This window comes from Parus major, chromosome 11, assembly GCF_001522545.3.
Source record: "Parus major isolate Abel chromosome 11, Parus_major1.1, whole genome shotgun sequence".
NCBI lineage: Eukaryota > Metazoa > Chordata > Aves > Passeriformes > Paridae > Parus > Parus major.
The window spans coordinates 6,543,239-6,557,953 of record NC_031780.1 but is presented as its reverse complement, the minus strand read 5'-3'; the positions used below and the strand labels follow the sequence as shown (position 1 = coordinate 6,557,953).

General features: G+C 43.9%; 1 protein-coding gene across 4 annotated transcripts in view; it reads right to left on the bottom strand.

The window, feature by feature from the left end:
• Window positions 1–14,550, bottom strand: part of RSPRY1 (ring finger and SPRY domain containing 1) — a 35,580-nt gene extending 21,030 nt beyond the window's left edge. For 2 of the 4 annotated variants that reach the window (XM_015639639.3, XM_033517147.1), the window contains exons 1-3: window positions 14,428–14,549; window positions 4,457–4,634; window positions 1,937–2,433 (exon numbers count right to left, since the gene is read on the bottom strand). In XM_015639639.3, coding sequence (XP_015495125.1) covers window positions 1,937–2,283 — 347 coding nt within the window. In that variant the 5' untranslated portion in view covers window positions 2,284–2,433; window positions 4,457–4,634; window positions 14,428–14,549. The other 2 variants (XM_015639641.3, XM_015639642.1) reach the window with 2 other exon arrangements.
• Window positions 14,551–14,715: the final 165 nt, after the last annotated feature.

The window sequence follows — 14,715 nt, the reverse complement described above, 5'->3', positions numbered from 1 at the left end:
TTCTTAAATATTTCCACAAGAAAATGCTGAAGTGATGTTAAATTCATTTTTTATATTGCCACAACATTTGAAACAAACAGCTGGGTTGTTTTTTTAACTTGAGGAATCTTCACCTCTCTTCTGGAAAGTAAGCTGCCCAGAAGGAAAAAGTGCAGTTTTGCAGCCAGAATTACATCAGGAGAAAGGATAGAAAGATGCAAAGAAAAGAGGAAAAAAAACCAACAAAAATCCCAACCATAAGTAAAAGTAAAGCTGTGGTAAAAAAGGATGACATTTTTATCTGCAAGATTTCTGATTTTGTCACAAGTAGCAGGTTTTCATAGTATTGGCATTGAGCAAAGGACAATCCTGTCCCACTGATCTGCTGTTTTAACCCCTTAATTTCCAATATCCCCTCCAGGACACACCTTCCTCATTTTGAAACAAAACCTCCATTTTGGTAGTTTCTTAATTTGCATGGCAGCTTTTCATATAAGCCCCAAAATATAGAACTTATCCTTCTGAGTTTACGAAATTAAACTTCTAGGAAGCAGCTATCTCTAGATAGGAGAAGAAAAAAATTAGTTGTCAAATACGTTTTACGTCAGAACTTTGAGATTTGATAAAACCAAAAACAACATCAAGAAAAAAATGAACCCCAGGAAAAAACAAATAAACAGCAAACAGGTAAAGTAACTATTCATTGCTTATCACAGTGCATTTTACTATAGTCTGTATAAAAGCTCCTGTAAAAATACACTAGCTTCAGGAATTAAGTCAGAAACAGGATTCCATGGGCAGTGAAATAACCATGCTTACTGTCTCTCAGTGGCATAGGAAAGTGTTTACAAGATTACAAAACTGATTGCAAGACCCACAGGAACAGGATCAACTGAACACAGAAGTGTTGTGAAATGGCTTAAGGAGCTGAACTGCGGGAAAGGGAACGGCTTGTGAGACTGGCCAGAGACTAAAAAATGTTTGCCATGATTTGAAGACAGCACAAAATAAAACCTGTTAAAAAACCAACCAAACACACACCTCGGACACCTTAAATGTTCATGGAAAACATCAGCCCTGTTATTTTCACCTAAAGCCTTTGACAGCAGGAAGGCAAACTCCATCTCTGCAGGCACATTCCAGAGTTGATGCAGGTACACGAATCAAGGCTCAGTTATTCCGAGCCTCATCCACCCTAAACTCAAACCCTAGCTATCAGGCTGGAATAGTGTTTTTCCTTCAGTTCTGGTCTTTCCAATTCCCAGCCTGCACCTAACCCAAAAGGTGTAGAGCTAACTTAACCCGTCATTTTTAAGGTACTTTTAAAGCTTTGTAGAAAGCAACACAAAACCAAAAAAAAGACTAAAAAATGGATGAGCCCATAAATATCCCCCACGCCCTTAATGGATGTTTTGAGCATGCCAGGAATGCAATACTGGGATTGTGAGTTGGGCAGTCACAACATGTGATCTTTAAAAAGTAATCAGACTTACAACTGGAAAGAAAACCTCAGTCTGTTTATCCAGGCTAACAAAGATCAAAGCTCCCTGTTTTGCTTCACCATTTCCAAAGAAGTAAAATCCAGCCTGCAAATAGAAAGCTGTGCAACAACCAATTTTTAGGACTGAAGTTCCCAGCCTCTGGAGCATTTATTGCTTCCTAAACTGTGTATCTGTGCCAGGTAAGAAACCCTGAGCACACTGCTCATCCCACGTGGGTGTAAGCCCGTACAGGAACTGTGAGAAAGCTCCTCAGCTCCTGGAAGAATCTGTACCTGGGCACTCAGGAGCTACTTCTATTACCTAGGAAAGGTGCTCCTCTCCCAAGCCTCCAGATGGAAACACGTGGCTGCTTCAGGGAGGGCCAGGTGGAGATCGGTGAGAGGCTGAAGCCACAGTTTGAGAGAAGACAAGAACATTTTCATTCATGTTGAATTATTCCTTGAGGAGGTACTTACTTATCTACCAACGTCCGAATTACAGCCAGTGTGTCAAGCACCAGCCCATCCACATTCTGTTTTTTCCTTCTTGGTTCATGAGGCCCTCGACCCCTCCTGGGTGGACGGACAGGGTCCCTTGGGTGGCTTCTTGCTTCAGGGATGTGTGTTCTGCTGTTCTCCGTTTGCCGGCCCTGAGAGTCCCCGTTGTCCTCGGCCCCGCTGTCGTCGCGGCAAACGCACGAGTTTCCCATGTTGCCAGCCCCCAAGGCTCCCAGGAAACGGGGAATGTGGTGCTCTAGAGTCAACAGCAGACCTTGGAAAAGGCTTCTGCTAGCATAGAACACAACCAAAGCAACTACAATCATCTAGGAAGTTTTAAGAGAAATGTTTGTGTGATCCCGGATTGTGATCTTTTTGCATTTTAAATGTTGCCACCAGCTGGAATGAGTGGGAAGTTGGAGTCTTAGTTGCCGACAGAATCACTTAAAACACACATTGGTCATCCAGAAGGAGGTCTGAAAAAACAAACCCAGAACAAGAGTCAGTGTTACTACTGCTAGAAAACAACAGAAGAATTCCTATTTTAGTAAACACCACCAGTTTTGGTGGATAAAGCAGCTCAGAAACACAAGGCTTTACCTGAAGCCTATTGTGGGGAAAGGGAAAGGAAGTAAGAGGAGGAAGTTCCCTTGGTAAGGAGCTCTTACCCACACACCATTCCTTTCTACACTACCTATTTCTTCTTCTTCTTCATGTTTTTTGGCTGCAGAGGAAAAGGTTTACCTGTAAATCTCGGCCACTGCTACCCTTTAAATATTAAGTATCAACAAACCATTTTCATTTACCCTTTACAGAGACATAAGGCTTATACCACCCCAATAAAGGCTGTACACTTGAGGTTCTCATTTCACACCGGGAACATTTCCAAACTATAAAATATACAAAATTGTAAAGAGCTGATCTCACAGTTATGGTTTATCTCAACAAACAATAGATTGAACAGAGAACCATTTGGTCCACCTGCGCATAAACACACATTTTTTGAACATGCCTACACCTCCTGTGTTCTCACCCAAAGATGCACCAACTCTGAATTAAACAGGAATTATAGACATTTTAATGCCTTACTAATCTAACTGGGATTTTGAAATGACTGTTGTGTACCTCTTTGGATCTAGTGTCAAACCAGTCTTCCCTTTTTGGGAACAAAGACTAATTTAATTGCTCTTCTGTTCTTCGTTCAAATGGTTTGGATCACATACAGACCCGGTAGCAACTAAGACCACGTGGCAGTCTCTCCCCATCATTGACTTGAAAATTCAAGAGAAAAAGGACTCAAAGCCCCATTTCATAACAAGTTATGTTTCAAGCCATAGGGCATATTTTTATATAACATTAAAGTCTCAGGTAAAATAAAACCCTACAAAAGATGTAATTTCACTACTTACACACTTCAGGCATGTCAGAACATGTAAGTATTTTTATCCTTTCAAGAATTAAGTTTAACATTTATACTAGAAATTATGGTGAATATCCTGTAATAGGTTATTACTATACTTCAATTATTAAATAACCTCATTAACAGCAGACATGTAGCACCCTAAATTCAAAAGAAAGTCCAAGAGAGATGACACCTTTCAAATATGGAAGGCCCCCACCATCAGAGCCAACTGGCAACTCTGCAACTGCTGGCTGCCCTTTGGGACAAGATCACAACAACATTCAGGAAGCCAGACACTGGTCATATGAGCAAGTCTTGGGATGTCAGCTGCCACTGGAAAAGCACTGCAACCAAGCTTTCACAGGCTTTTCTGTAGCTTGAAGCACATCATCTTTGAGCACAGCAAGATGTTCAGTATTAAGAAATTAAATGGAGGCTAAATAAGAAAAAAAAAATCAATTCCTCGAGGGATATTAACTGGAAAAAAAGGCAAGATCTTGTCTTCTTGGTCAAGAAATTCCTAAACCACAGATCATCAGAAGGGTTTCAGCATCACATCATGCTTGCTTTAAGCCCTAAGCAGTTTGGCCATCAGGCTCAGAGTCCTTCCATCTGAGCCAATACAGCTGTCACCTCAGTCAGAGTCACAAGCAGATGAGAAGTGCCAGTGCAGACTGCAAAGACCTCAAACAGAATTGTCTGAGTTCACAACTGGTTCAAATTACTTTCTTGACTTTAAAAAGAACTAGTTATGTTAAATGCAAAACACGTCTTTCTAGGGAATATGTTTATGTATTTATAAATCTGGGTCATTTAAGGGCATTTTAGCAAGATAATATTGAAATGTGAAACTGTTACAGATTTAGAATTGGAATAAAGTTGTTCTGTAACTTATGGAAATGCTAACCCAGTGAATCTATCTTGTCAACAAACCAAGAATGGAAAAGCTGTATTTTAAGAGATTAGCAATGAGTAAGAACCTACCTAAAGAAACAAAATCAGACATATGTCAAGATTAAAGTTGATTATTCAAGCCTAAGTTTTTCTGGCTGACAACTTAAAGCATGATTAAAAACAATTAATTATGATCAACTCACCTGTAAATTTGCTTGGTTCAGGAATGGCTGAGAGAGTTCACAAAGTGCTGTAGCAGAAGTGGATTGTTCTCCTGCAGGGCACAAAGTCGTCTCTGGAAAAGGCAGTGCTCAGTAAGCCTTTATGGTGGGCAGTGAGTCATTACTGACTCTGCTTTCACTCCTAGGAACCGAGGAGTCCCTGAGGAGAGATTGGAAAAAAAAGAGAATTCACTTGGAAACTGCATCTAAGGTAGATGTACTCTACCTCCTCCCTACACCTGCCATTACATCAAGCTGTGCTGTTATTTTCAGCTGTATGCAGCCTTTACAGAGGGAATTCTCTCAAGGCTCTAAAACTAGTTTGTCATCTAAAAGCTTTAGGATTAGACACAGATAAAGAAAACCCAACCTGTTTCTACAGCCTTGGTATTCCAGACAGCACAGTGCCAAGTGCAGAGCAGTGACCAACTCCTCACCTCAAATTACTCCCTACAGGAGGAAGAAGAGAAGCAGTATCTGCTCCAGATCCCCCTCAAGTAGACAAAGCAGAAAATAAAAGTACACTATAAAAGTTGATTAGATAACAGGAGGAGAGAAATGACAGGATAAACTCCCCTTATTTAGTAAAGAGCTGGGTTTGACAGCATTCACTTGGCTCTTGCTCACCATCACATACAAGGAGCTCATTGTCAAGCCTCAAACAAACTGAAAGGCTAAATAATTAGGAACACAAGGTAGGAGAGATTGCTACAGATCTGCTCACAAACCAGCTTGTCTGGATAGAGCACGAACGCAGGAAGAAGGGTTCTGAAGTGCAAAGGAAATTAATAAAAATACAAGTTTTTATTCTATAAGAAGTAGCTGGTACTCCAGCTCTCACCAAACAGCACCAAATACCAATGTCCGACACCTTTGCACCAGAGAGCCCCTGTGGGACACTCACTGAGCAGCTGCCCCAGCACATTTTGTCCTCAACAAAGCTCCTGGATCAGATGCTGCTGGTGCAGGATACCTTCCCTGCATGGGAGAAAAGCAGCTGCCAGCTGCTGCCTCTGTGCCCCCACACACCTCCACCAGCCACTGGGACCATCCCCACCACAGAAAGCAACTGCTCTCCTGGCAGGCTCCACAGGCTAACTGACCACGGCCAGAAGTCCAAGTAGGAAAGACAAAATCATCACCCATTGAAAGGGATGCTGCTGTGGGAGTGGATTTGCACCTGCCTGGCAGTGCAGATGCCCAGCCTGCCCCAGAGAGGCCTCCTCTGGATCATCCAACTGAGCATGCCAGTGGAGGAGCTGGCTCCAAGTGGCACTGGGATCATTTCTCTGCAATGTGTAGCCCAAGATTCAGTGATTCATCCCTTCAAATATTCAGTAACAGCCAACCATAATACTGCCTCATGATGGAAAATGCCTCTTCTTTCCATGAAATGGAGTGCACTGCCAAATAAACAAAAAACTCCTCCTGCACATAAATGGGGGAGGTTTCTGCTATCAGAAACACTTTTCCAGCTTCTGCCACCACTACAAAAGTAAGACCAGTGATTTCCCCTCTTGAGCAGAGCAACACAGGAGCTCAGTCAACAAACCACACAGTAAAGCTGATAGGTTTTTGAAAGCAAAACTGTAAGAGTTTTAGCCAGCAGTTTCCTATTAAGGAGATAAAATAATTAGAAATATTTCCTCAGCATTTCCTTCCCAAAGAAATGATGCTCCTAAAAAGGAAGAGATGGAAATACTTGTGATGCCTGTCAGATGAAAGTTCAAACTGGAAGAAAACACAGCTATGAATTGCTGCTAATCAACTTTGATACAGGAATAAGAGGAAGAAGAAACCAGTTTGAAAAACAAGCTTTTATAATAAAGAGAATTTTCAGCTTTGAAATTATGGGGATAGTACTGAAAACCAAGGAATTTCAGTAAATTACATATAAATAGAATGTGAAATGGAGACTTTTTCAGGAGATCCCATTGACATGCAAGGTTAACTTCTCACCTGTGAGACTTGTGCAACTAAAGAGAAGCAGCTGCTGGGTGTCCAGCATGGTACCACGCAGTGCACGCAGACGGGGGACCGCAGGCTTCGGGAGGAGCCCGTAAATACCCTGCTGGTTCTTTTGCATGTGGTAACCAACCACCATATTGTGTAATCTGAAGCAAACCCCTAATTCAGTTCTATTTTCTTTAAAAATACCTTGGAGGGTTAAGACTAGTGTCAAAACACGATGGGAAGCAGTCTTTGCTGGCATACAGCATTTCACAAAGCCATTGCCACAGCTGGTTGCTTTCTTGCTGAGGCAAGAGCACCCTAAACCAAAAGCAGACTGACCTTGAGCGTGCCAGTTTCGTAAATGGAGACTCACCATGTCTCAAAGCTTTCCAGCTCCTGCACAAGTGCTCATGAGTAAAAACCCCCAGAGCTGTACAAGGTTTATGCAAACAATTGGGCCTTAACCCCGATGTTTTCTGTAGGTAATTCATCTTTGTCACAAACACAGAGCTGGAGGATCTGATCTCTTGTTTGACTTGATGTAAAGCAGAAAGAAGCAGACAGTAACTACCACCACAGTAGATTCTTCTGTAGACTCACTGTGAAAGTCAAATTTTATAGTCACTTGCACAGTGCATTGCTTTTCTTTTCACTTCCTTTAAACCCCTTTTTTAAGCTGGTACAGGAACACCAAAATTGCAACACAGATTTAAAGCGAACTTCACTTTCTCAACTGAGTGTTGCCAGAGCAGGCCTGGTAGGGATTGCTCCCTTGCACAGTTTTTCTCTTACCTCTGGATCCAGAGACACTAGTGCTCAGGACATGCCAGGCATCAGATTGTTCAGCTTTCTTTCTCAAAGGGAAACTGAAGCATTTGCTACTTTCAGAGCTTCCCCATCTCAGAGGTCATCATTTGTCATCTCACAGTCATTTAGGTGGAACTGTCCTTTGTACTATAGAAAACCTCAACTTTGCTTCACGTCTAAACCACCGCTGGTATCGATCATACTTCCTGTTTCCCAGCTCCCCAAGACACAGATGGATCATTAAATTTCTTATCAGAGACCGAGCTTAAGTTATGCTTTGAGGCAGATGAAAGCACTTCTCAGATAATGATCTTTTAAAAAGATAGTGGTATCTGACAGCCCAGTGAAGTTGAACAAGAAGTGCCTCCAGCAGGGTGATGTGGCCTGGCAGAGCTGAACAAGCTCAGCAGTTGCCCAAGGAGCAGAGGATAATGCACTGCTTCAGAAGTGGCAGGGAGATAAAGATAATGCCCAGTAGATGGCAAGGAACACTAATCCTATAAACTGCAGGGATACAAGCACATGAAATAAAATCGATTAGCTATACTCTATTAAGTCTTGGCACAGACATTCATTTGTAAGCTTATAAATAACTCTTTCAATTAATTCAAGTTAATCTTCCTTGCTGCCCAGAAAGTTAAAGGCGTTATCAACAATACAATTCTGAGAAAAGCATTCATGATATCAGGATTCAATATAAAAAACCTCACCAAAAAAGCCCAAAACTCTCCCAAAAAATCCACAAGAAATGCCAGAACAGACAATGCTGGGACAAAAGTGATTCTTTGGATACCAAGCAGAGGTGTAGAATGGCAAAGAAATCAAAAAAAAAAAAAAAGAAAAAAAAAAGGCATTTTTAAAGCTTTATCTAATAAAATTTACAACAGTTCATTTCAGAAAGGATAAGGCTTTATCTATATCAGTATCCAGAAACCAGTGAAAGACTTCTCTTCAGTCACATGGAGATCAACTCCTTGCAATACTTAAAGAACTTTGTGCATGAGCAAAATCTAAACCACAAAAGCATTTTGAGGGGCAAGTCAAGAGACTGAGCAGCTCAGTGACAGTGCAGCCCTGCCCTGGGAACTGGAAACAGGGCTAGCACAGGGGCATCCAAGTCATCACATTGTGGGCACCAAGAAGAGGCTTCAAGGAGGGACTGCTGGAAGCAGGGGCAGATTCTTGTCAGCAAACCATCAGCGTCATGTAACTGGGCCAAAAGACTGGCAGGGTTTGGCTGTTTCTTATCTAAACTAAGCGCTTTTCTTTCCTCTAACTCAGAGCTGGGCTTGTTTTCAGATGAACATTGGGTGCAGAACTAGTATGTAGAACGCAGAACAGTCTCCTGCTGTAGACCACAGAACTAAGCCCAGCTACGTGGCATGACTGTTATTACAAATGTGTAAAATTCACACGTCAAAAGCTGTTTTCAGTGTAAAATTTTGATAATTTTGCTGAAAAACTCAGCAATGCCTCGGCTGGAAGCCTGCATTATCAGCTGTCTGACAACTGCCTTGGTGAGCAGAGCAGACAATGTCTAGAAACAGGCTGAAGAAAGTTCCATATGTTCATAATTGAAGCAGCATCAGAGGATGGCCTGATCTTTCAGTGGCCAGAGTTGAGAGCCACATTTGTGGCCTTCCCTGCCAGCCATGGAAAGCTGTCTGCTCTTTGCTAGACAAAGTTCAGGACTGTACTGACAGAGCAGGAAATGCCCTTCTCATTCTCTTTCCTCCTGCAAGTGGATACAGTGACAGCTGCTCAAGAGACTGTCATCTGAGTCCAGTACAACATGTAGGTCACTAGGTTAGCAAACCTGCCTCAGAAGCACTCATGGAAAGCACGATTCCTCAACTACCCGGCGCTTCCAGAACTGAAGAAAACAACCTGAAACACACCTCTGGGCAGGTCACTGGAACCCCCTTATCTCCCCTACTTCACAGAATCACTAGGTTGGAAGAGACCTTCAAGATCATCAAATCCAACCCAGATCTAACACCTCAACTAAACCATGGCACCAAGTGCCACATCAAGTCTTTTTTTAAACGCATCCAGGGATGGTGACTCCACCACCTCCCCAGGCAGACCATTCCAGTACTTTATCACAGACCTGACTTAAAACAAAAATCCCACCCACACAAGAACTCAGCTTCACTTCTTCCCATCTGTCTCTTCAGAGTCTGTCTTCAGGAACTTTCCTTTCTGTCCTGCTACAAGTCTGCCAGCAAAGCACACTGCAGGAGAGAGCCCGCTGGGGATTCACCAGCACAAGTGCTCCTGCCAGGTCTCACAGGTATCCTGCTCCAACCACTGAGCTGTGGTATTTTCTTACAGTGGTTTTAGGGCCTCGGCCACTACGAAGAAACCCAGAGGAAGTCGCTCAATGTGCTGTGGCCAAGGAGGGGAAGGGGCCTGAGTGCCCAAGAGATGGCTCAGACAAGTGCAGGTGGGTTAGGAAGTGGGAGGATGATGAGCACGTACGTGTCTCACAAGGCAGTCTGAGCATGGCTTAAACAAGACTGTGCACTCAATTTAGTCAAAAAAGGCAGAAAGCTCAAAAACTATTTAAGAGGCTTTCAAAATCCTGTAACAGTACCAGGAACACAAAGTCTCAGCCACCTGGGGCTTCTGCTAAATAACTTTCTGAGGAATTTCAGGAGAATTAAGATTAAATTGTTTTGATAATTACATTTAAACACCACTTCACTAAACGTTACAAAGGGGTAATGCTCTAAAGAGAGAATAACTCATCTATTGTTAATTTTTAAAAAAAATCTTTTATTTCAGGACTGATACATTAATCAGAGTTGGAGTGCAAACACACATATACTATACTTCAACTCACCATTAGCTGAATGTTTTTAAAAGCAGGGAGAACAATTCTAAGCCTGTTTCATGCAGCTTTAGAGAAAAAAAAAGAGCATCAGCAGGTTGCTGGATTTTCTTTTTTCAGTATGACTTTCTAGCATGTCCCACTGTCTGCAGGAAGGTATAAGATACACATGAATGGTGCAGCCTACAAGCTCATAGTTCACCAGCTGCCCTCTAACCTATGATTCAAGCTGTAATTGTACCACTTTGTGCACATGCACTGAAGCCAGCAATCCAAAAACCCATGCCAACACTTCAGATCAAAATGTCCTCAACACTCGTCCTTCTCACACCTAACAAAACACCGATATATTCAGATACTTAGAGCAAAAGGGAAGCATTTTCTATGAAAAAAAAAAAAAGAAAAAAAGAAAATAAAAGCTTTAGAAAAGGAGAAAAATAATTACAGTTGTGTTTTATATGCTCAGAAACCACTATTTCCCTGAGGGGAAAGATTTATTAGGAAAAAGATGGATTTCTTGTCACTGATCACATTAACTCACTGAATTCCATCTAATAAACATGCTTTAAAAACCAAGGAGCAGCTTTAAAAACCTCATCCCAGACTTTGGACTGCTAGGTATCCCTGCTGCATGGGCAAACCCCACCAAGCACACAGAGTTCCCATGGCAGAACTGTGCTTCCAAAGCACAAGTCTGGTCACAGCAATGGCAGATCAAGGGCAGGTAATTACAAGTACTTCTGAAGAGACATTGTGATGCATTGGTCAGTCATGCAACCTTGTGAGTCATGTGTGAACCTTTGACTTTTATTAGACCTCAGAAACATAATGAATAATAGAAAAGGAAATAAAGATCATGCTGGCACAGCCACTGCCCTGCAATGCCAACTTTACAGTTACCACACACAGACCAGGAAAATAAAATATATTGTCAGAACACAAGGAAATACAAAGCACATGAGATACTCGAAAGACAAGGAATCTCAGCATAAGACCACTGCCTGCACTGCTGTAAAGCAGTGAATAAATTCAAAGTTTACTGAGCAATTGTAAGTACAATACAGGGGAAAAAAACCAAACAAAAATCAGTTTGAAATGCCGAACACAGCATGTTGATAATAGAGCAGAACAGGACAAATATCATGACATTAGCTGGCCTTCAATTTACGACAAGGTGAGAGCATTCTAAGTTGGTGCCTCTGTGTTGTGAGGGAATCCACACAGTGCATATCATGAGCCTTGCTGAGCTTTGTGAGGGTATCACCACATAGCTACATGACCAACAGAGGACATTTTCAAACACAGCACATTGCCAGGTAGGAGAGGATAATGATATGAAAGGAAATTTGAATGAAGAAACCTGGAGAGTTACAGGACAGTAAGTGCTCTATGACAAATCACTGCCTTTATCATTAACTTCTTACACTAATAAATATCTTCCTGCTATTCCTTAATTTTAACAAACAAGCAAAAAGCTTGAGGAGAATTGACCCTGATTCCAGCTGATGGGCAGAATATAAGGGATGTCTTAATTTACAGGAGGGAACCAAATATAAGTGATCTATTTCAGTCCTATCCATTAGACTTGCAGCAATGAAATGCACTTCAAGCCAAGACCTCCTATGTGAAAACACTGATAATGTACCAAGGGAGAGTACTCTAGAGTTGTGCAGAAAACCATCATGTCCCTCCAAGAGGAAAAAAAAAAAAAGAACATTAAGAAAAGCACAGAATAATGTATTGGTGAGAGAACAAGAGAGCCACTGAGTGATCACCAAATTATGAGGCCACAGAGTAGGATACCACAAAATGTTGCAGTGAAACTCCATGTATAGGAGGCTGAAGGTAGATAAAAAGGAAAGTTAAAGACCTCAGAGAAACCAATAAGCCCACCTTCCTGCAAACACACACTCCTATCACAGCTGATAAGGGAGGACAAGGTGGATTAGGTCTATCAGCAATCTGAGAGTGGGTAAACAACCAAGGCTAAACTAATAAACAATCAGCATCAGCAAGAGTTATGACAAGAGCTGTGCAGAATGCAAAACACAGCACTAAAATACCCTGGAGGAGCTTCCTACTCAAGTGATGGACAGGGAAAGCAGAAAACTTTCAGTTAGCAGGAACCTCAAGAGAATGTCTGGATGAAAAGGGAAGAGACAAGGAGTGATCAGGCAACTACAATTGTGCTTCACTCATCTGAAAAAGAACACACCATGGGAAATTCACAGTCTGTTCAAACAGAACTATAAATAGGAACAAACAGCAGAGATTGGGGCACAAAGCAATAATAGCAATGTCCTAAAGGGAGGGACAGAGGAATGGGTGCCAGGAGGAGAAAGGGCCTCTTTTGCTGAGTGGACTTAGGCAGAGAACAAAAACACAGGCAAAAGCGCTTACAAAAGAATGGGCCAGATTTAGATCAAAGATCAATTCTGTGCATTTGGATAAATGCAAAACAAAAACACATTTAATAGCATTACAGACTCTTAAAATAATATGACAAGTTTTGAGAATGCACAGTCCTCCAGAAATCCACAAATACAGGAGTCCAAGAGGAGATGAGATGGAAGGCAGTATTTCAGATGGCTCAAAGGTGATGAGGTGATTCAGTGTTTAAAAATCTGTATAGTTTAATAAGAAAATAACAAAAAAAAATAACACCAGGAAGAAAACAAGGGAAAGTCACAGTACACAAGTGGATGTAGTTTTCCACATGACAATAATCTCAAAGCAGTGATGGATGTACAGAAAATTAGTAGAAAAGCACAGCAGAGCTGAGGACCATCATGAGAAAAGAAAACAACCCCAAAACAAACACATGCATTCAGTGCAAGACAATGGACAGAAAAACTAAATCCTGAGGCAAAGCTAGTGCTAAGTGGGAAAAAAAAAAATCTCTTATATTGAAGAAAACAAATACTGACACAGACATAAATTAAAAAAAAACCAAACAAACCACCAAACACACCAGCATTCAGAAAATAGAGCAGGCTGAATAAATTTAGGAGAGAAAAGGCAGCTCATGTCTGTTTCTTCATGGACCAAAGTTTCACTGTGTGAGAAAAAGTGATAACACTGGCTGAGCACCAAAATGAACTCTGGGCTCAGGGATGAGAGTTTGCAATAATGAAACAGAAAATGAAAAGTAAGGTGACTACAGTCATTCTTGGAACCTACATTAAGATTGTACCTAGAAGGGAGAGTGCACCTACTACTACACAGCAGAACACACAAAAAACCCCCAGCAGTTCCTAAAAAGAGGGGGTCAATAAAGGCCTGCAAGACAGAAACAGCAATCAGCAGGACAGAATCAAATGGCTTGAAAGAGGAAGTCATGCTAGATGTGGGCATAATACAAGCAGTGAAAAAATCCTGTTTTACAAACACTGAAGCGGCAGAGCAGAGCAGAGCAGAGGTGTTCCCGCACCCGTAGCAAAGGTGCTGCTGCCTAATCTGTGGCCCAAAAACGCAAAACAAAAGATCCACGTAAACGAGGGCATTTGGTGGCCCGTTCCACACCTTCACATCTCCTCTGTAAAGGCAGAAAACTTGCTGTGGAGAAACATTTTCTCACTGAGAGCAATAAACAGTTTTCAGGATTCAGACTCCTGACATTCATGTAACAATATTCAAGGGCTCAACAACACCGTCGTGTTTCCGAGCTGCCAAAGCAGCTCATGGGGTCTGTGATTCCGCGATTCGATGTCATTTTGCCCCTCGCACACCAACCCCGCTGTAGCCAAGCCCTTGTTTTGCAAGTCATACGAGCACCGGGAGCTCTCCGTGCAGCCGGGAGGCGCGTTTAGGAAGTTCCAACCCCTCCCGGCCCCGAGCAGCCCCGGACTCGGGGCGCCCGGCTCTCCAAACCCCCCGTTCATTCACCTCTTGCCGCCTTCTTTAGCGAGCTGCCAGCTCCACACGCCAGCCCAGCTCTGCCCAGCTCCGGGGCCTCCGGGAGAGCTCAGCGAGCCCGGGGGCTGCACCTTGGCCACCCGCCTCTTACCCCTGCTTGTCCTCCGCAGAAGGGGAGGTACCGGTGGCGCGGCGAGGGGCACTCACAATCCCTGGGGGGCATCTGCATCAACCACCAGAGCCGACGGGACCCCGGGCCGCTGCCCGGGGCCGGGGGGCTGCGCCGGCCCGGCCCCCGCCCCAACCGGGACCTGTGCCGGCGGGCCCCTAGGGGACCAGAGGGCAGGGTGGGCTGAGCACGGTGCCTTCACTCATTAAGGCACGGTCGGCAACGGGGCTACCAGCGCCCAGCCCGGCGCTGTCCCTTCCCCTCAGCCCGATGCGCGCCCCGCTCCACCCCAGCTCCGCGTCAGCCGCCAGCCAGGCCGCGTCCGCCCTGCCTCACCTCAGGTCAGCTCCGCGCAGCCCCGCCGAGAGCGCAGCGGGGCCGCCGCGGACCCCGCGCCCTCCGCCCCTATCCGGCCCCGGCCCGGTGCTGCCGCCGCTCCTTTGTGCCGAAAGATGGAGGCGACTCACGACGCGGCCCCGCCCCGGCCCCAGGCCCCGCCCCGGCCGCGACCGCGCCCCCCGCCGTCTCCCGGGCGACCCACCCCGCCCTCGGCCCCGCCCCCGGCACCGCAGCTTCGCCCAATCGAGACGCGAGGGCGTCGTGACGTCATCCCTCCAGCCAACC